Source organism: Aedes aegypti, chromosome 2 (genome assembly GCF_002204515.2).
Source record: "Aedes aegypti strain LVP_AGWG chromosome 2, AaegL5.0 Primary Assembly, whole genome shotgun sequence".
In the NCBI taxonomy this organism is placed as follows: Eukaryota; Metazoa; Arthropoda; class Insecta; order Diptera; family Culicidae; genus Aedes; species Aedes aegypti.
In genome coordinates, this window is record NC_035108.1 from 30,963,508 (window position 1) to 30,985,424 (window position 21,917).

The 21,917-nt window shown below is 39.5% G+C and overlaps 1 protein-coding gene across 9 annotated transcripts in view; it reads right to left on the reverse strand.

The window, feature by feature from the left end:
• Positions 1-21,917, reverse strand: part of LOC5574099 (cAMP-dependent protein kinase type I regulatory subunit) — a 191,073-nt gene that overhangs the window by 59,110 nt on the left and 110,046 nt on the right. Inside the window, exons 1-3 of one of the 9 annotated variants that reach the window (XM_021840413.1) lie at positions 19,820-20,108; positions 18,548-18,787; positions 4,798-5,017 (exon numbers count right to left, since the gene is read on the reverse strand). The exons of 4 other annotated variants lie outside the window; for them this stretch is intronic. In XM_021840413.1, the coding sequence (XP_021696105.1) occupies positions 4,798-4,806 (9 nt within the window). In that variant the 5' untranslated portion in view covers positions 4,807-5,017; positions 18,548-18,787; positions 19,820-20,108. Of the gene's footprint in view, positions 1-4,797; positions 5,033-18,384; positions 18,788-19,819; positions 20,109-21,917 lie in introns of those variants that run through there. 4 more of the 9 variants (XM_021840412.1, XM_021840415.1, XM_021840411.1 and 1 more) reach the window with 4 other exon arrangements.

Sequence of the window (21,917 nt, forward strand, 5' to 3'; positions counted from 1 at the left end):
GACTTTCATTTGTTTAGTTTTATTTGGCATTGGCATGATGAAAAAAATTAGGACAAGAAAAAACTTTTGATGGATTTTTTTTCCTTAAAAGTCCCATCTCGCGATGCATGGACGGTTGGTAGTAGACAAAATTACTTATGTTGAGATATAATTACATCAAAATAAAATATAAGCAGAAAGATAAGCATAGATGACCGTACAATTTGTAGTTGCTACTCCATGATTGACCAGAACAATCAAAATTGCACAAAGAACCAACAAAAGGAGCTCAGTGTACACTTTTGAGAGTCTGAAAAATTGTGAAGTCAATAATGACGCCGCCCACATCCTTACGATCATCGGGGAAAGGAAGGAATGTTAGTGTGACGTCCTTTGTTACGAGAGGCCGAGATCACCTCTGCAAAGCCACATGTTCAGGATTCACCTTGGTAAGTGATGCAACTCATGCAACCTCAATTCAAATACATCAAATTTCTGGTTCTAATGTAAACCACAAGTATGTTGACAACTCTGATGACAAACCTTTCAAAGATTTTTACACTTACAGAAAAAGCAAAAGAAATGTGAATGTTATATTTATTATAAAAATGATGAGTTAATGTTAACGCCGACACATGTAGCGATGAACCATTCAAAGTGTTTCTAATAAATTGAATGATAAACAATATGTATTAAATATAATTTAAAACAAACTCAATATAAAAATGTCACAATTTTTATAAAAATAATATGGAACGAACTCATCAATCTATGTGCTGAAACTGGATAATGTGAACCTTGTCGTTTGTTGATATTTTCGTGCAAAATGGTCGGCCAACCGAAAGAAAATGCCACTTCCCAAAAGCATACTAGGAAAAACAACGAACATTTCCATCGGAGTAGCAAAAACACACTACAAAAAGGTTTTCTTCGATCATCTCTTCATCTCGTCACTGATTCTTCTATGTAAATTTGTAAATTCCAAAATTACATCAAAATAAAAAATGCCCATTTATTTTGAATCGATTTTAAATTTTGAAAATTTTAGTTTTTCAGTGTAGGCTTCAAATCTACAAATATATATAAATCATGCATACAACACTTTTTTTTATGAGTTGCCATTTTTCGATTACATTATTTAAAAAATAGGTTAAAAAGTTTAGCCCTTTTCAAAAGATAGTTCAGATAAATTTTGGAAGAACTAAGTATGTAAAGTGGCTTAGTTAGTCAAAGTTTCTGGATTTGTAGAAAGTTTCATTGAAATCTGTTCAAGTTGGCGCGAAATGCGTCTAATATTATCTAATATTATGCGTCTAATTATTATATCGTAATTTGTTGTGATATTTCAGGTTAGTTTACATTGAGCACACGGGACTCGGTGGGGTCTTAAATGCCGTTTTTATTTGCGTTTTGAGCTGGAAGTGCAATATATGTGCCTCATATAATTTTATGAACGCTATAATACCGGAACACTGTTCCAGATGACGCTACTTGTCATCTACTACATAAATAATAAGTTGTCATCGACCACCCATGTAGCAACGCAGACAGGAATCATGCACCATAAATTGTAACTGGTTTCCCTATCAATTTAACATCCACCTTACAAAAAGAGTGCCGATAAACATTCAGATCAGTGGGAGTAGCTCGTTACCGGAACGAGGCGCCAACACGGGTCAATTTGTTAATTGGATTATAATAAATCGATTATCCACTGCGGCAGACGATGAGTCGCGAGGCAATCCACTCCCATCATCATAGGCGTTTCAGTATTACTGCAATGTACGTCAGAAAGTGGTGATATATGCGCTCTTATCGGAAATAGATATTTTCCACATCTTATCGCTCGAAGGCACTCGACCATTCGACCAGTGTGACATTCGAACACGACACAATTCGGTAGCTTTCTTACATTGGTTTCTAGCTGAAATTTTACCTCCATCGACGCAGGGTTTGCCAAACAGCAGCAAATGCGACAAGAGAGATAGGTAGACGTTATCGCAATACAAATGTGCATAATTCGGCAAATGTTGAGGCCTGTTTCTTAGCTAATCACTGAACTTTCCATGCAGTGTCTGGAAGAACATCACTCGTTTGTCTAAACCTAAATTCTGAACAATTCTGAACTGGTTTTTGTAGCTCAAACAATTCTACATAAGTTGCTAGGAAGTGTGGCATATACACTGTGTGTGGATGAAAGAATGCGGTAACATTGACGCGAATCCACGATCCAATACGTAATCTCGTGTATCGTGTTTCACTCAATGCCAAATGATGGATCGATCAGGTGTCTACATTTACGCTTTCGAGAGCTTGTTCGATTGTTGAGTTTGTTGGCATGAAGTAAAAGGGGAATGATGTTAACATCTTAACAACAGTGAAATATTTGGAGGATTACCTTACAGAATTTTTGGCGGGAAGTAACTGCAAAAACTTTAAGAAGGAATTTTGTTGAATCGGGAAAAAGTCTATCATAAGTTCAAAAGAAAGTCTTCTTCAAAGCATACAGTTATATTCCTATGTAGGACGCACCTACTCGTCGGGGTTTCCATTTAAGACGAACAGCATAGATGGAGCATATGGGATTTCGGTCAATAGGTTCTAAATGGAATATAGTCAACTTTCCATAACTTGATATTGTAGGGATCATCGAGTTAGGGAGTTAACGAGTTAGAGATCACAAAACCAATACGAATGTGATCCAAATAAAATCCTACCGTTGGAATCGCTATGAGAATTGTTCCACAAGTGATATTCGGCATGGTAGTCTCTAATGACAAAAAATAGACTTTTTTCAAGTTAATTTCCACAAGTCAGGTTGAAGCAGATTAATTTACTGCTATAAAAGTATATATACCAAGTTGTGTTTCAACAAAAAACTCAAGTTTCAGAAACTTTGAGTTCAAATGGCGAAAAAACTCATATTTTATACGCTTATGAAAGATGATAGCAACTCCATTACATGCTCCATCCGGACGATCATTACGCTATACAAACGAGTTTGAGCAGCTTTTGAGTTTGGATCCAGATGTAAAGCAGGTTTTAATAATAACTACAATATGTATACTTGTTTTAATTATGAACCGTGGTTTACGGCCAACCAGCCGAGTGGAAGTTTAACCACTACCGAAAAGCTAAACATTACATATAATTTGCAATTGGATTAGATGGACAAATTGATGTGAAGATTTGCGAAAAAGTTACACGTCTTCTCAGTGAGAATCGAACTCACGACTCCCCGATCTCTAGTTGGGGCGCGTTAACCACTACGCCATGAGAGGACTCATGAACGCAGAAGTTAACCTGAATTCGATTTCAGCTCAATAATCACGTGGTCCTCTTTCGCAAAGTGCACCTCTTTCGGAAGAATTAGATGCCCATCCAAACACAACGCTTTCTATATATATCCAATGCCTAGCCCGAGAGCGCATTGTTTTTTAGATATAGGAATAGCACACTACACACATGACTCATGTTCCGTAACCGGTCGTTTGAGAACGTCGCGACCCATTGGAAGCCCACACAATAGAAACCTCAGCCAGCGCAGTTGCTGGCTAGTGTAGTGTGCTATTCCTATATCTAAAAAACAATGCGCTCTCGGGCTAGGCATTGGATATATATAGAAAGCGTTGTGTTTGGATGGGCATCTAATTCTTCCGAAAGAGGTGCACTTTGCGAAAGAGGACCACGTGATTATTGAGCTGAAATCGAATTCAGGTTAACTTCTGCGTTCATGAGTCCTCTCATGGCGTAGTGGTTAACGCGCCCCAACTAGAGATCGGGGAGTCGTGAGTTCGATTCTCACTGAGAAGACGTGTAACTTTTTCGCAAATCTTCACATCAATTTGTCCATCTAATCCAATTGCAAATTATATGTAATGTTTAGCTTTTCGGTAGTGGTTACAATATGTATGTTATAAACTTTTCACAGAAGGAGCATTCTAATTTAAAATGTTCAAACATTTGACATTGAACATCTTACTAATGATAAAAAACATCAACGAACTATCGAAATTTATCAACAATTAAGAACTATGACGATTAAAATTTTTTCCAATCACGTTTCCCAATGGCCAGAGATAAGTTCAATTTCTCCTGATTGTAAACAAACCTTTAAGCATCCATATGATTCCACTTAAAGTCTGAACGAAATGCAACTATGTTTGTGACACATTCCACTCTATGAGGGGTTGCGTGATCACCGCCATCCATGTCCACTCGCAAACTGCCTATTATTCACTTCACATTACAATCAAATCTCGACGGTGAAAACTACTAGGTACCTTCTTCAATCATAATCAATCAACGTTTGCCGGCGTCCGTCCATTCAGTGCCATCAAGTGCCATCACTCTCTCAATCAGACACAGTAATTTACTCTCATTCACAAACAAATAGATCACCGGCGCGACCGGTCGCCGTGTCACCATTATCATCATCTCCATCATCGAAATGTGGATCCAACCAAAGGTACGCATTAGTAGTTATGATGTGACATCCCGAGCAGGAACGTAATATCTACGCATACCATATGTTGGTACCATAATTAGGTGTTGTTCAGTAGTCCAGGGATTGTCCACACTTCAATTTGTTATTATTATGGCATTGCGAATATTGTTTAAAACAATTAGGAATACCTTATTTAGCTATTCGAGAGCTATTGAGCACTGCTTAAGGTATCCAATTTTAAGTGTTTTACGTCTTTTGCTTATTAATACTTTGTTCAGGTGGTATTATAAGAAATTATCTGGTATCCGGCAGACATTTCCTTCTGCTCGGGTAGTTATGATGTGACAAGCACAGCGCTAGACATTACTAACCTGGCTCATTTTTCGGTTGTCGCTTTTCCCGTTGGCGTTGGAAACCCTTTGAAACAGCGAAACAGCTGCGCTGTTACTCGGCTTGTCAAGTGAACTTTTCTCTCGCTTCACGCGTCCCTCGCACTACTTTTTACTTGACACGAAATCAGCAGATGCCCCTGTTTCTGATTTTGCTTTTACTGCTGGCTCGAAAGTTTTACACTTCTGTTGCCGCTGGGGACTGGACATTGAGCATAAATATCTTAGTTATACGAATGGTTGTTAAACTGTTTGAGGAATTCAAAGTCATGAATCACTTTTTTATTTCAAGCACCAGAATACCGCTATTTACTTAATTTAGGATTGCTGAATCAATTGTCGTTTTCAAAAATATCATAGCACGTCTAGTTTTTGATAAATTGGCTTTTAAAAATGCAGTATTTGGCAATTTCAGGCAACTTACATGCAAGTTTACCAGCTTGTATGGCGATGTATTTGCCTAATTAACCACATAATTCGAACTTCATATGTTGAACAATACTTATCAATAAAATTCGTTATACTTTTAATGCTCAGAACTTATTTTTTGATGGTTTAGCAGAGTATTGCATGTTGCCATATTAGAAAACGGTAGAATTTTGTATGAAGACTGCAAGCATGAGAAAATTCGATTCAATCAAAATTTATTGGTGCAATTTAAGCCAAATTATATGTGCAATGATGGTTAAAGTCCTATTTTGCATGCTTAGTGGATTAAATTACTAAAAAGTTTGATAAATCATAGTTTAAATTTAATTTAAACAACAATGAAACCAGTGGTTTATACAAATTTGATTATACGTAGCTGAAAATTGTAACGTGCTGGAACATTTCTGAGAACGGCATTAGATTCAGCAATCCCACATTCACTGCACAGTTCGAACGAAACGTGTAAATTTCTGAGACATATAATGCACATAATTGGAGCGATATGTCATGTAAACATCAATTATATGTCATGTAATCTAGCAGTATCCTGAGTGACTACATGACACATAACACATTTTTACATGATTTCAAACTGAAATTTACATGACGTCATGTTTACATCGCATAAATGAAGTGTACATGACGTGTAATCTTTATTATTTTTAACTGTGTGGACACACATAATTTCATCCTTTAGACACGCAATTTTTATTTTACGCTATGTTATCTATTAATCTTTTGACAGACACGCGTATTTCGATCTCAACTCTAAGGTAGCCTTCAGTGCCGTATACTAGATTCGACCTAATACTATCAATATTTTTTAAATGGATGAAGTTAAACTTTGCTATACTAGCATAGCATAGCATAGCATAGACTGACAGTACGTGTTAACAGTTGGTACTCCGTGATTGATTACAATTGTAAAGAATTGCGTTTCGATCTAAATGAATAAGAGATGGGTCCTTACGCTCATTCTCGAACTGCAAATTTCAGCAAATCTCATATTATTGATCAATAACATCGTCGACCAAATCCTTACAGTCACTTGGGATGGGGAAGGAATGTTATTATGTAATGAGTTTGTTTCTAGAGACCGAGCATACCTCTGCATATCCACAATCAACACGGGAAGAGTGTTGGTTAGTGAGGGAGAAAAAATAAACTGGGAGTCGCCTTTGGTTGGTGACAAACCATTCAAAATTTGTTTGAAAATGAACGTAGCTTTGCAACGATAAAAAAAGTGTTCTCATTAGCATGGAACGAGCTCACCAGTAGGTAATACATACTCGGCTGAACACGAATCTTTTCGCACTCAAACAATGCGAACCGGTCAGGATTGATCATGATTCCGTCGCTCGTCTCACATGAACATGTAGCGAAATCAAAAGACCACACACACTATTCTGATGAAGTTAAAAAAAAAAAGACACGGACACCGTCTTCAGCCATTTAGCTGCACAGACTGTAACTTAACACTAGACAACGGACAAGCATGCTCCAGTGGCACAACCGTGAAACATTCCTGACTAAAAGTTTCAATGGCTGAAACGGGAATCGAACCCGCACCCCATGACACGATGCGATTAAATGCCTGACGACACTAACCGCACAGCCACGAAGCCCACTAAAAACCTTGCTATACTAGAACACAAACCGGGAGATAATGGTTCATCTAATTAGGTAGGTTCTAGTACACAACAATTTAGCTTCGTAAAATATGGTCATTGAGTCATTTTCAGAAGGGTGTTAGGGATTTACGTTGTTAACAATGAATTTTCGAAAGAAGCTGGCAGTACCGGAGAAATCAGAGAGAAAAACTAAAACTGTTGAATAAGATGTTGAGATTTTTTTAAAAGAATTTTGAAAGGAAGCAGGAAATTTTATAAGAAAGCTAAAGGAGGATAGGTGGGAAAGAGAAATCGGAAGGGGTCTGGGTATTTTAGGAGCAAGCTGGAGAACCTACAGCTTTTGAGTTTACAGGATACAAGAAGCTTCAGAAGTCAGCTGCTGGTTTTAGCTGAAGGATGAAGATTTCGAAGATAGTATTGTAATTTTCGAATATTGAAAACTTTGGATCTCTAGTGGAATTTTGCATGAAGTCGTGAATTTAGGAAGGAAGTCTCCGGGAATCAAATGTTTTCAGACTAGAATTGGACGTTCTAGATTACCCAGGAAAAAAAATATCTCCGTGCTTGCAAACAATATATACAATCAACCCTCCATAAGTCGATATTGAAGGGACCATCGACTCAAGGAAATATCGAGCTATGGAACAGCAATGCTATGGAAAGCCGTTCAGGGGGCCATCATAGTAACCATGAAATTTGATTTTTAATATGGTTCCTTGAGTCGATATCGAGTAATGGAACATCGACTCATGGAGGTTTAACTGTAAATGAAAAAATGATTAATTGCCAAAGAAAACCTTCAGATAATGACGGTAGAAGTTCTAACCTGGGTTGCGGGCTCTGTTTCAGTAAGGACATAATGCCAGAGAGAAGAATAAGACTAAAAAGAAACTCAAAGCTTTCAGGCAATTACACACATTCTGAATTCATATGATGCAAGAAGCTTTAGAAGGTAATTGCCAATTTTAGTCGGAGGAGCGAAATCTCGAAGAAAATAGTGGGATTTTCAAGGGAAACTGAGTATCCTTGGAACTCATGATGTAGTGAACTATGGAATTTCGGGAGGCAATAAATTTCAGCAGCAAAGTGAGTGTCACGTAAAACGAACGGGAATTGCTGGAGGCGCTTGGAAAAAAGTTGAAAATTTCCAGAATAAGCTTATATGTAAGTATGTAAGTAAGCTGTCACGGACTCGAGAACAAGCAAAAATATTCTGTGAACGATATCATGTTTAGACGAATCTGTTGGATGGTTCCGAGAACGTGAGATGGTAGTGAGAACAACCTACTCAGTATTCTGATGAGAATCCTCTCAGAATTCTGAGGAGAATCCTCTCAGGATTCGGAAGAGAGTTCTCTTAGGATTATGAGAACAGTTCTCTCAGGATTCTGAAAAGAGTCCTCTCAGGATTTTAGTGAGAATCCTATCAGGAATCTGAGAAGAGTCCTCTCAGAGAATGATGAGTATCCTCCCAGGAATCTGTGGGGAATCCTCTCGGGAGAATCATCTAAGGATTCAGAGAAGAATCCTCACACTATTTTGAGGACAATCCTCTCAAGGAATGATGAGAATCTTTCCAGGAATCTGCGGGGAATCCTCTCAGGATTCTGAGAACACTATACTCAGAATTCTGAGGAGAATCCTCTCAGGATTCTGAGGAGAATCCTCTCAGAATTCTGAGAAGAATCCTCTCAGTATTTTGAGGAGAATCTTCTCATGATTCTGAGGAGAATCCTCTCAGGATTCTGAGGAGAATCCTCTCAGGATTCTGAGGAGAATCCTCTCAGGATTCTGAGGAGAATCCTCTCAGGATTTTGAAGAGAACCATCTCAGTATTCTGAGAAGAATCCTTTCAAGATTCTGAGGAGAATCCTTCCTGGATTCTGAAGGGAATCCTCCCTGGATTCTGAGGAGAATCCTCTCAGGATTCTAAGGAGAATCCTCTCAGGATTACGACCATTATATCAGGATTATGAGAAGAACCCTCTCAGGATTCTGAGGAGAAACCTCTTAGGATTCTGAAGAGAATCCTCCCAAGATTCTGAAGAGAATCCTCTCAGAATTCTGAGGATAATTATGACCAGAATACTCTTAGGTTTATGAGAGGAATCCTCTCAGGATTATGAGAAGATTCCTCTCAAGATTTTGTGAAGAATCTTCTAAGAACTCTAAGGAGAACATTTTCTCATGATTCTGAGGAAAGTTTTCTCAGGATTACGACCAGAATACTCTCAGGATTCTGAGGAAAAACCTCTTAGGATTTTGTGGAGATTCTTCTCAGGTTTTTGAGGAGAATCTTCTCAGGATCCTAAGGAGAAAATTTGCTCATCATTCTGAGGAGAACATTCTAGGAATCTAAGAGGAATCTTCTCAGGCTTATTATTCTTATGAGCATCTTCTCAGGTTTCTAAGGAGAGTCCTCTCAGAATTCTAAGGAGAATCCTCTCAGGATTCTGAGAAGAGTCCTAAGAAGATTCTAAGGAGAGTTCTCTCGGGATTCTGAGGAGAGTCCTCTCAGGATAGTGAGCAGAGTCCTCTCAGAATTTTGAGAAGAGTCCTCTCAGGACTCTGAGGAGAGTCCTCTGAGGATTATCCTGATGATAGTCCGGAATATGAATTGATTGTTGATTTTTTACTTAATATATATTAACGAACATCCTTCTGTTCAAACCTGAATGTTATTATGGGGATGTATGTTATGCTTCTAATAATGATAATATTCTCAGGATTGTAAAACGGACGGGAATTCCTGGAGGCGCTTGGAAAAAAGTTGAAAATTTCCAGAGTAAGCTTATATGTAAGTATGTAAGTAAGCTGTCACGGACTCGAGAATAAGCAAAAATATTCTGTGAACGATATCATGTTCAGATGAATCTGTTGGATGGTTCCGAGAACGTGAGATGGTAGTGAGAACAACCTACTCAGTATTCTGATGAGAATCCTCTCAGAATTCTGAGGAGAATCCTCTCAGGATTCGGAAGAGCGTTCTCTTAGGATTATGAGAATAGTTCTCTCAGGATTCTGATAACAGTCCTCTCAGGATTTTGGTGAGAATCCTCTCAGGAATCTGAGAAGAGTCCTCTGAGAGAATGATGAGTATCCTCCCAGGAATCTGTGGGGAATGCTCTCGGGAGAATCATCTAAGGATTCAGAGAAGAATCCTCTCACTATTTTGAGGACAATCATCTCAAGGAATGATGAGAATATTTCCAGGAATCTGCGGGGAATTCTCTCAGGATTCTGAGAACACTATACTCAGAACTCTGAGGAGAATCCTCTCAGGATTCTGAGGAGAATCTTCTCAGGATTCTGAGGAGAATCCTCTCAGGATTCTGAGGAGAATCCTCTCAGGATTCTGAGGAGAATCCTCTCAGAATTCTGAGAAGAATCCTCTCAGTATTTTGAGGAGAATCTTCTCAGGATTACGACCATTATATCAGGATTATGAGAAGAACCCTCTCAGGATTCTGAGGAGAAACCTCTTAGGATTCTGAAGAGAATCCTCCCAAGATTCTGAAGAGAATCCTCTCAGAATTCTGAGGATAATTATGACCAGAATACTCTTAGGTTTATGAGAGGAATCCTCTCAGGATTATGAGAAGATTCCTCTCAAGATTTTGTGAAGAATCTTCTAAGAACTCTAAGGAGAACATTTTCTCATGATTCTGAGGAGAATTGTCTCAGGATTACGACCAGAATACTCTCAGGATTATGAGAAGAATCCTTTCAGGATTCTGAGGAGAAACCTCTTAGGATTTTGTGGAGATTCTTCTCAGGTTTTTGAGGAGAATCTTCTCAGGATCCTAAGGAGAAAATTTGCTCATCATTCTGAGGAGAACATTCTAGGAATCTAAGAAGAATCTTCTCAGGCTTATTATTCTTATGAGCATCTTCTCAGATTTCTAAGGAAAGTCCTCTCAGAATTCTAAGGAGAATCCTCTCAGGATTCTGAGAAGAGTCCTAAGAAGATTCTAAGGAGAGTTCTCTCGGGATTCTGAGGAGAGTCCTTTTTTTTTACTTAATCATTTATTTATAAGGCTCATGCGCCATTAGGCATTACGGAGCCGAGTTCTTTTGATTTTATTTACAAATTCATGGTGTTTTCTTAATTTCTATGTTAGTTTTGGGGAACCGAAAAACTCGCGGTTTGGTCGAGGTTAGGGGTAACAATAATTTCAAGGAAGGGATAGGATAATGGGATCGTTCCGTTGACATTCAGCAGCTTTAAGTTGTGACGTGTTTGCTTTGCTGCTGGTCGAACATTGAGTGGACAATGACAACCTGTAACGATACAAAAAGACGGGTTTCGAGAGGACACAAGGTGGACAAGTGGACCGACAAGAAAGGGGAGTTAAACAAGAATGTTAGCTTGTTTCAAAAAAATGTACATAAGCTTCATGTACACAAAGTCCAGTTTACCCAACACATCCCTAATGTCTTCCTTTTCTGATTTCCCTTGGGCCCTGAGGGATGCACAAAAATCAGATCTGGCAAAACCGTATTCGGGGCATTCCCAAACTACGTGGTTGATATCTTGGTAACCTGCACCACAGCTGCAGTGATTGCTATCTGTGAGCCCTATTCGATAGAGGTGAGAGCCTAGAGAGTAGTGATTGGACATAAGACGACACATTACCTTAATAAAGTCTCGGCTTAAGTCCAACCCCTTGAACCACGGTTTCTTCGATACCCGCGGGAGAATGGAATGTAACCACCTGCCCAATTCTCCGGCATCCCATTTTTGTTGCCAGCTGACCAATGCATGTTGACGAGCCATTGAAAAAAATTCATTGAAGGCAATTTGTCGATCATAAATATCGCCTTCCATAGCGCCCACCTTGGCAAGCGAGTCCGCTTTCTCATTTCCCGGAATCGAGCAATGCGAAGGGACCCAGGCCAAGGTGATAGTATATGATTCATTCGATAGAGCACTCAATGTAGATCGTATTTCACCGAGGAAATACGGAGAGTGCTTTACCGGCCTCATTGAACGAATAGCCTCTATGGAGCTAAGGCTGTCCGTAAAAATGAAATATTGATCAGAGGGAAGAGAGGCAATTCGCTCTAATGCGTAATGTATAGCCGTTAATTCTGCGACATACACGGAGCAAGGGTTCTGAAGTTTATATGCGGCGCTATGAAACTCATTATATACACCAAATCCAGTGGAATCATTTGTTTTTGACCCGTCTGTGTAAAACCTTCTATTGCAGCTGACGTGACCGAACTTGCTTGCAAAAATTTTTGGTATTTGCTCCAAACGAAGCAGATCTGGTATTCCACGGATATCTTGCTTCATGGTCAGATCAAAAACTACAGCGGAACTTGAGAAGTCAGGGAAGCAACCGTGATTGGGAAGATTCAAAGAAGGGTTAACCTCCAGAGTCATGTACGCGTAGTACAATGTCATAAATATTGTTTGAGGATTTCGTTCGATTAGCTTCTCAAAATTTTCAATTACCAACGGGTTTAACACTTCACAGCGGATGAGGAACCTTAACGACAATTCCACGAACCGATCTGATAAAGGCAGTATTCCTGCTAATACTTCTAAGCTCATGGTATGAGTAGAGTTCATACAGCCTAAAGCAATCCGAAGACAGCGATACTGAATACGCTGGAGCTTCAGAATGTGTGTTTTCGCGGCGGATTGGAAGCAAAAACTACCGTATTCAAGAACCGACAGAATCGTGGTGCGATATAGCTTTATCAGATCTTCCGGGTGGGCTCCCCACCATGTTCCTGTGAGTGTACGCATGAAGTTGATTCGTTGTTGGCACTTCTGATACAGATATCTAATTTGTTTTCCCCAGGTGCATTTAGAATCAAACCAGACCCCTAAATACATATGTGATAAACCTTGAGAGAGTTCCTTACCCATGAATTGGAGCTCTAAATCCGCAGGATTACGCTTCCTAGAAAAGACAACTAACTCAGTTTTCTCCGGAGAGAATTCGATACCCAGCTTTACAGCCCATGCGGACAAATTATCCAGAGTATCTTGCAACGGTCCTTGCAAATCGTCCGCCTCTGGTCCTGTGACAGAAACAACGGCGTCATCCGCAAGCTGTCTTAACGAGCAATTTCTCATGAGACAATCATCAATATCTCTTACGTAAAAATTGTAAAGAAGAGGACTTAAACACGAGCCCTGGGGGAGACCCATGTAACTTATTCGCAAAGTTGTCGAGATTCCATGTGAGAAAAACATATGCTTCTTAGACAACAAATTGTACAAGTAGTTGTTCAAAATCGGGGAAAGTCCACACTCGTGGAGTTTGTCTGAAAGGACATCTACGCAAACTGCATCAAAAGCCCCCTTAATATCCAAAAAGACTGAGCCCATTTGTTCTTTTTGAGCATAGGCCAGTTGAATTTCAGTAGAAAGCAACGCAAGACAATCGCTCGTTCCTTTGCCTCTGCGGAATCCAAATTGAGTATCAGAGAGAAGGCCATTCGATTCAACCCATTTGTCCAGCCGAAAGAGAATCATCTTCTCTAACAACTTCCGAAGACACGACAACATCGCAATAGGACGGTACGAGTTGTAGTCCGAAGCAGGCTTTCCTGGTTTTTGGATGGCAATAACTCTCACTTGTCTCCAATCATCCGGAACAGTGTTGCTCTCCAAGAATGCATTGAACAAGTTCAACAAGCGCCTCTTTGCGACGTCTGGGAGGTTTTTGAGCAAGTTGAACTTAATCCTGTCCATACCTGGGGCAGAATTGTTACATGAAAGGAGAGCAAGTGAGAATTCTGCCATCGAAAAAGTTGAGTCCATTTCATTCCTTTCGTCTGGATAATCTCGTGTGATCGTTTGCACTTGGACAGAATCCGGGCAAACTTTCTTCGCGAAGTCGAATATCCATCGAGAAGAGCTTTCACGATCCTCATTTACCGATACCGCATTGCGCATTCTTCTTCCGACCGTCCGAAGAGTTCGCATCGACGTGTCCCGTGATAAGCCATTAACGAAATTCCTCCAGTAACCGCGTTTCTTCGCTTTCACGAGGCTCTTGAACTTGCGGTCAAGAGAACAATACCGATCGTAGTTATCGCGCGTGCCACGTTTCCGATATTCTTTAAACGCATCTGATCTTTCGCGATAGACTCCGGTGCATTCGCCATCCCACCACGGGGTGGGCGGCCGACGTCGTACTGAAGATCCTGGAACCGGTTTACGCTGAGCTTGAAGAGCACTGTTTATAATCAACGCGGATAAGAATTGATATTCTTCCAGCGGCGGAAGTATATCGACCGATTGCTCACCTACGGAGATCGCTTCAGCGTATTTTCCCCAGTCGATATGCTTCGTGAGGTCATACGCTACGTCGATCTGGTGTGTCCGACACGAATTATTGGTAACTGAAATTTTGATAGGCAGGTGATCACTACCATGGGGATCCTGAATTACTTTCCACATGCAATCCAATGATAATGAATTCGAACAGATTGAGAGGTCTAACATACTTGGGGGATCTGGAGGTTTTATCCGTGTTGCTTCCCCAGTGTTCAAGATTGTCAGATTGAAGTAGTCGCAAAGATCATATATTAAGGTTGCGCGATTGTCGTCCCTCGGTGACCCCCAGGCTGTACCGTGAGAATTAAAATCACCTAGGATCAACCATGGCGCAGGCATAGCTTCGCATATAGCCGCTAAGTCTCTGCGAGAGATTCTAGCGTTTGGCGGTATGTATACACTGGCTATGCTAAGGCTTTTACCACGGACTGTAATATGACATGCAACTACTTCAATGCCTGTCATCAAGGGGAAATCGATTCTGTAAAAGGAGTGAAGCTTGCTAATCCCCAAGAGCACCCCTCCATATCCATCCCCTCGATCCAGACGAATAATATTAAAATCGTGGAAAGAGATATTTTTATCAGAAGTTAGCCATGTTTCACAAAGAGCAAATATGTCACAGCGAGTGCTGTGTACTAAAAATTTGAACGCCTCCATATTTTTTATAAGGCTTCTACAATTCCACTGTAGCACTTCGATCATATCTCCGACCTCATTGGATAAGTTAGCCATCGAAAGATATGAACGAGTCAAGAAGCGGCCACTTTGAAGCTATTTGCTTTAGAAAAGGTTTCATTAAAGATAGTGCCATGTTGATTAGGTTTCTCGTTTCGGGTGAAATTTGAAACATTTCGAAGATGAAATCCACTATCCCAGAAAGAGTCAGTTTTCCGGAAGCACTGTTTGGCTCCTGCTGACGAGTTGGTTGAGTTTCTGGGCGAAAAACTGGGGCAACTGGGGTTTTAGATGTTCCCGGAAGTGACGGAAATTCTCCAGCTGAAAATTTAAAACCTGGAGGTGAGGATTTTTTGGTATTTCCGCCATTTCTTGATTTTGCCAAAGGGTTTTGAGGAGAGTTTTGAACAGGAACGTTCTGAGAAGCCTGTTGCTTCAAGTGCCGTTTTGTAACCGCACGCTTCCTTTTCGTTCCTGTTTCAATTATGGTATACTCTTCCCCATCCTCAGAGTCGTCGCATTGATCATTATCCGGCAGGGATGCGAAGATATTGTTACTGGTTATAGAGTGGGCCGATGGAACAACAGTCGGCGCGATCTTTTTCAGCGTATCTGCATAAGATCGCCTAGACCGTTGTTTCAGGGAGTTTATGGTATGTTTCTCCCGCTCTAGGTACTTCGGGCATGCACTGAGCTCGTGAGGAGCTTGGCCACAGGAGGTACATCTTGGCTCCATATTGCAGGAACCTTCGGCATGTTGTTCGCCACACTTACCGCAGCGTGGTTTGTTGCTGCAGTAAGGTGCAGTGTGGCCCAACTGCCGGCACTTTTCACAGTGCATAACCGTCGGTACGTAGAGACGGACGGGTAATCGAAGACGCCCAATCACAAGGACGCTTGGTAAGGCTGATCCGGAGAAGGTCACACGAAACGAATTTGACGGCTGTTTTGAGCCATCGGGGAACACTTTGTTCATTTGATTTGCATCAAGAACAGGGGCTAGCGGAACGGCACGATTTTTAAACCCACCAGCTCCTGACATGATGTCTGCGCGAGTCAAATTATGCTCCGTGACCACTCCATAACATTCGACCTCTCGACTGGGAATGTAGACTCTGTACTCCATCAAAAAGAGCTCAAAGGCAGCAATTTTATTCGCCTGGTCGCGGTCACCGACTGTGACACGCAACTTATCACGGCTGGGTGAATCTATCTCGAGGATACCTCGAAACGATTTTGCCAGATCCCTTTCAATTTGAAGTTTGTTCAATGGTTTACCATTCGCTTTGGGCCGAAAGAAAACCAGAAAGGGACCCTTAGATCCGGGTGGGTAAGCTTTATGGCGGGGGGGCGCCGGGTTCGAAGAGGAACCAGAGGGGGAAAACGCATGGGATTGGCTTAAACTGCCGAGCAGACCAGAATTAGTAACCATTTGCTTTTGAGACGAATGCGGTAAGTCATGAAGAGAGGGATTAATCGTAACATCTCCTGACAATGTAGTACCTGAGTGTACTGGAGGCACAGCTGAGGGAGATAAAGGAGGAGAAGGAGTATCATCATCGATGGTCTCCATAGCCTCACTATGCTGGGTTTTTAGAATTTGATTCATCTGACCCAAAACTAACTCATCGTCAGAAGAGACTAAATATTCCGGCGTGCCCCCGCCAGTATCATTTGGTTCCATTGCGGAGCAATTTTTGCTCTACCGCAAAGGAGGGTCAACACAGCGCTAATGAGCGAATTAACTTTACTTAATTTAATCACACTATTGCCAAAGGAATTAAATAAAAACCAACTCACGTACTACAACTAGTATGGCGAGAAATTCCTAACAGTGTTAAAAAAAAAAACGAAAAAAAAATAACGAAAAAAAAAAACAAATGAAAAAATATTAACAAGAAAAAAAATATTAACGAAAAAAAAATAATAACGAGAAAAAAAAAGTAAATAACGAAAAAAATATTTACACAATAAATATTTTGTAATAATAAAAAAAGGAATATATATATATATATATATATATATATATATATATATATATATATATATATATATTTACAAAAAAATAAAAAAATAACGCGGAAAAAAAACTAATTAATTGAGCAATAAAACACTCCGAGACCACTGTGTCACACGGTGTGTGAATATTACTCCAACAAAATGTCTTGAAAAAATATCAAAAATATGCCAATTAATTGAGCGAAAGAGCACTTCGAGACCACTGTGAGAATATCAATCTAACAACGGGGATTAACAGCGACCAAATAATGCGGATGGTATGGAACTGGAGAGGAACAATACCTACAATCTCCTTTCTGCTGCTCTAGCTGCGAGGACAGATGTACCGGCGTGGTGCGATCGTCTATTTCTGCAGCTTGTTTTGATGCGATGAAACGATGACGCCGATCGCCTTTGTTCTGCCACGTGATGCGAATTAGATGGTGCCTCTTGTGGTATTATCGCCACCGATTAATTCTGGTGGTGATGTGGTTAAAGATGTTCAGTCTACCAAACTGGGCTCGGCCAATGGTAGCTGCTCCTTGTGCGGGTGCACTATCGGCAATATGCTTTCCAATCGTAGCCAGGAAAAAACCCATATACTTGGGAAAAACACTGGTGAATTTCGGTTTCGGAATATCACTGCGCGATAGTCGACTGACTCGGGCGAGCACTCAACAAGGAATGAGGGGAGAGTCCTCTCAGGATAGTGAGCAGAGTCCTCTCAGAATTTTGAGAAGAGTCCTCTCAGGACTCTGAGGAGAGTCCTCTGAGGATTCTTCTGATGATAGTCTGGAATATGGATTGATTGTTGATTTTTTACTTAATATATATTAACGAACATCGTTCTGTTCAAACCTGAATGTTATTATGGGGCTGTATGTTATGCTTCTAATAATGATAATATTCTCAGGATTGTTATCGAAACGTGTGTCATATTACGAATGTTAAGTATACTTAAACATTCATATAACTTTGAATGGAAATCTGATAAATTCCCTGTAAAACTAACAATGGATTTTTTCCTTTATCAACCTCTTAGAATCAAATCTCTGGAGGAATCTTAGGAAGACAGTGGAAATCCCTAAAGTTTAATCTTAGTGTTCTAGGAGCATACAAAATAAGAAATATCCAATATACGAAGTATACCGTAACTACGCTAACGGTAACGCTAGGAGCATACGAAATAAGAAATATTCTGGACCGACCGGGAATCATACCCAGACAACACATAGCTTAGCTTTGAAGCCACTTTACCACTAAGCTAAGAAAGGCCCCTGCAAATACTGGTATATCATATTACTGGCTCTTATTGATTTTTTGCATGTTGAAGAACATTTTTATGCTAGATTTTCATCTTAAATTCGTATGTTGCGATCTAATACTGGAGGCACCAATTGACAACTCTTCAAATATTTTTAGTTGAGATCTGTTTATGAATGGTATAAAAGATTACAACTTTTACGGCAACCATCTGTATGGCAAACATCCGTATGGCTAAAATATTCATGCTTAATGGGGTGTTATCATTACTCCGGCACACGATGAAAACAGTTGCTTGATATGTCACTCCGTTGTTCCTATACTGTAATGGTTCGTCTTATTGTTATGGAGGAGGCCGGTGCTCCTTCCCTTGGCAAAAATGAAAATCACTTCACAACAAACTTTATATATATTCCGTTTCTAGCTCACTCACTCCCGCCACCTTCACTGCGGCTTCACTTGAAACTGTCGTTGTCCACTTGTTGTCCGCCGTCAGTCGGTCATCGGACGCTCTTGGTTCCACACTTTTAAAGACTTTTATTTCAGTTTTCAAGTGGAGGATCTATTTTTAGGGTTCACTCTCAGATTTCGCCCCGAAGAGTGGACTATGGCACTGGTCGCACCGTCGTCGAATATGAAATCACTTCTCTCGGTGTACGCGAGGTGAGGAGATCTGGAATTTTAAGGACTCTCGAAATGTTTCACCCACTGCCTGCTTGCTTGCCAATGGTACAATCCGCACTGACCAACTAATTCAATTAGCTTAGCACACACCTAGTAGTAAACCACCCTCTTATTCTAGCAATAGCTGAAGGCAGCCAAATTAACGAGTATTTAGAGAAGGGGAACACTCCGTGTTTTATCAAAAATTGGCCAACAAAATGGTTTGACAGAAGCAATAGTTTGAACATTTTTAGCATTAAAAAATCAAGTGTGCACTAAAATATATTTTTACCGGTAAATCGATAAAAATGAGCAATGCAAATTTGGAAACTAAATTTAAAAAATCAATCGATATTCCTATACAAAATTTATTTACAATTTTATATAGGAACATCGATTGTTTTTTTTTATTTAGTTTATGTTTAATTTAGCGATGAGAATGTTAAAATTTACACTAAAATCAAACATTAGGACTAAAAAAATAAAAATTATAAAAAATTGAAACATTCCAACATTGCAAAGAAGTTTATTTTATTATAGTTCAATCGATCATTTAAAATATGTAAACTTTCAAATTCAAATTCGCAGCTGAATTCAATCTCTAAGTTAAAACAAACAATTGTTTTATTTTACCAAGCATTTTGTAATCGAAATCCTTTTATTTCGTATTGAGAATTAACATTCAAATGCAATTTATGAAACTTTCGTAAAACATAGATTTATTGATTGGTAATTTAAACCTATCTACTGCTTGTTTCGAATTATTTCATTGGCTTTATTTGGATAAACTAGTGATGGTTGTCCCTTTCCTAAGGCATAATAACAACTTTCCCCTAGCTAAATCCAATCGCTCTCTTCTGTGGCCACCGTTCTTTCTATTCTCGAAGATCTCAGTGCAAAACTTCCATGAACAACCGCGGGTAATTCACTTCCAAAAATAATTTTTCGCGCCGTAATTCACCGGACCTGCGTAAATTTGACGAAACGGATAATTCTCCACCCCCTTCTAACAGCTCTCGTTCTAATTTCACCGCCAATTTACCATCCGTAATTAACGACGTCGGTCGATGGTACAAATAGCCTCGGGGTACTTTAGCAACGTTGTTTCCGCGGCAGGAAGAGATAAATATTTACTAAATTTGTTCTCTCCCTCGCAATTGCGTTCGATTGTTGATTTTTCACTTTTCTTGATCAATTGCGCTCCAGTAGTTGGTGCACACACGGAAAAATGGGAATCACTTTCGCACGATTGAACCTCTTTTTCCACTGAAACGGACGACCGTGTTACAAAACACTGTTACCGCCGAGAATCGCGCCAAACGACTGAAAAGTGTAGCGCCGGACCGAAAGACGTTGAAAATTGTCTCAGCGACACTTCGAGTCAACTGCTGGCTGGTGTGCGGGAGTGGAGAAGAAACGCGACATTACTGCTACGACGACGCTATGGTTGTATGACGCGGTTTGAGTATTTAGGGTCTAGCGCAAAATCTCGGCTGGGTACTGATTTGAATAAACATCATTCGTTTTTTATATTAAATAAATGAACAAGGAATATTAAAAGATATTGGCAACTTGTGTCTGTTGAAACTGAGTTTACGGATTGATAAAATTTTCTGTAACAATGCATTATTGTCAGACTGCAGATTTACGAAGAACGAATCATTTTAAATTTTAAAATTAAACTTTAAGCAACAAAAAATCCCTTTAAAAAATCGTGGTATTGTGTTGTGCCAAGGTACAACACATTCAATTTCAAGGCACTTTATCGAAAAAGTTTTTTTTTTTGTGAATTCCATTGCATATCAGCCTATTTTTTAACAAAAGAATGAACACTATAACGGTATACTTTTCCCACCAACAAAAACAGTACTGAAATAGTAGTTTACGGAACATGTTGCAAAATGATGATTTTTACAGCACGAGTCGTAAATTTATGCTACGAGGCTTGTCGAGTAGGCTAATTACGACGAGTGCTGTAAAAATTGAGTTCTGCAACGAGTTACGTACAACATTTTTTGCAATTTCGTAGGAGACACCTTGAAGGTATCATAAATTATATCGGAATGCATTCACCAACATTTTACAATTTCTGAAAAATTATTGTGTTATGATTCATTACGCAACTAATAACAGTTGCATAATAAGAAAGCGTTGCGTAATGAATCATTACAGCACTGGGTTCAGTTGCGTAATAACTATTCCCGCACTGCCTACTTCAGTCCAGGAAAGTAGGCCATTTCATGACAGATTGGCCTGATGAAAAACAGCCTATAACGATGAGAAATTTCAAAAAGTATTAATACTTTAGATAATTACGACAAGTGCTGTAAAAATGGAGTTCCGTAACGAGTTGCGAACAACATTTCGATTTACAATTTCATTGAAGACCGCTCAAAGGTATCAGAAATCATATTGCATCTCTATTCATCATTATTTAACAATTTCAAAATTATTGTGCCATGATTCATAACGCAACTCAAAAGTATTGCATAATGAAAAAAAGTCGCGTAAACGACATTACGCAAGTGATTTCTATTACGTAATCAGTATAACGACACTGCAATTCAGTACAGGAAAGTAGACCATTTCATGACAAATTGGCGTGTTCATAAATGATCATAAATTGCAAAAATAGTTATTGGTTTTCAAACTGATGGGCTCTTAGTATTTCCTCGCTTTAGCTTTAGCGTTTCTGGCTATTTCAATTCTACCAATTCATCACCTAAGGATCACTTAAGACCTTTTAAAAATCCTTATTTGGTGCGCAGCGAAACGCGCCAACTCTTTCAATACTTATTGGCATTTTAATCGTTGATGTCTCTGATTAAGCAAACAAAAAAGAATTTGTTTTGCTGCCATGAATGCCATGAAAATAATAAATATTTTCTTATTTGCCATACTGAAATTGATCAGTAGTCACAGTAAATTAAAATTCATTACCGTGTCACATTACTTCATTCCTTGTGAACATGGCGCTAGTATCAATGTAACCTGCAGCTTGTTCCTATGTTGAGTATGGGGAAAAGCTCTTAACAGTTCAGTTAAGTGCTACAGAAAATTTTTCATAGAACAGTTACTTGAAATTTATGTTTGACGTTTTGCATCTTTGTCAGAAAATGAAATAAGAAAGTTTACTATTT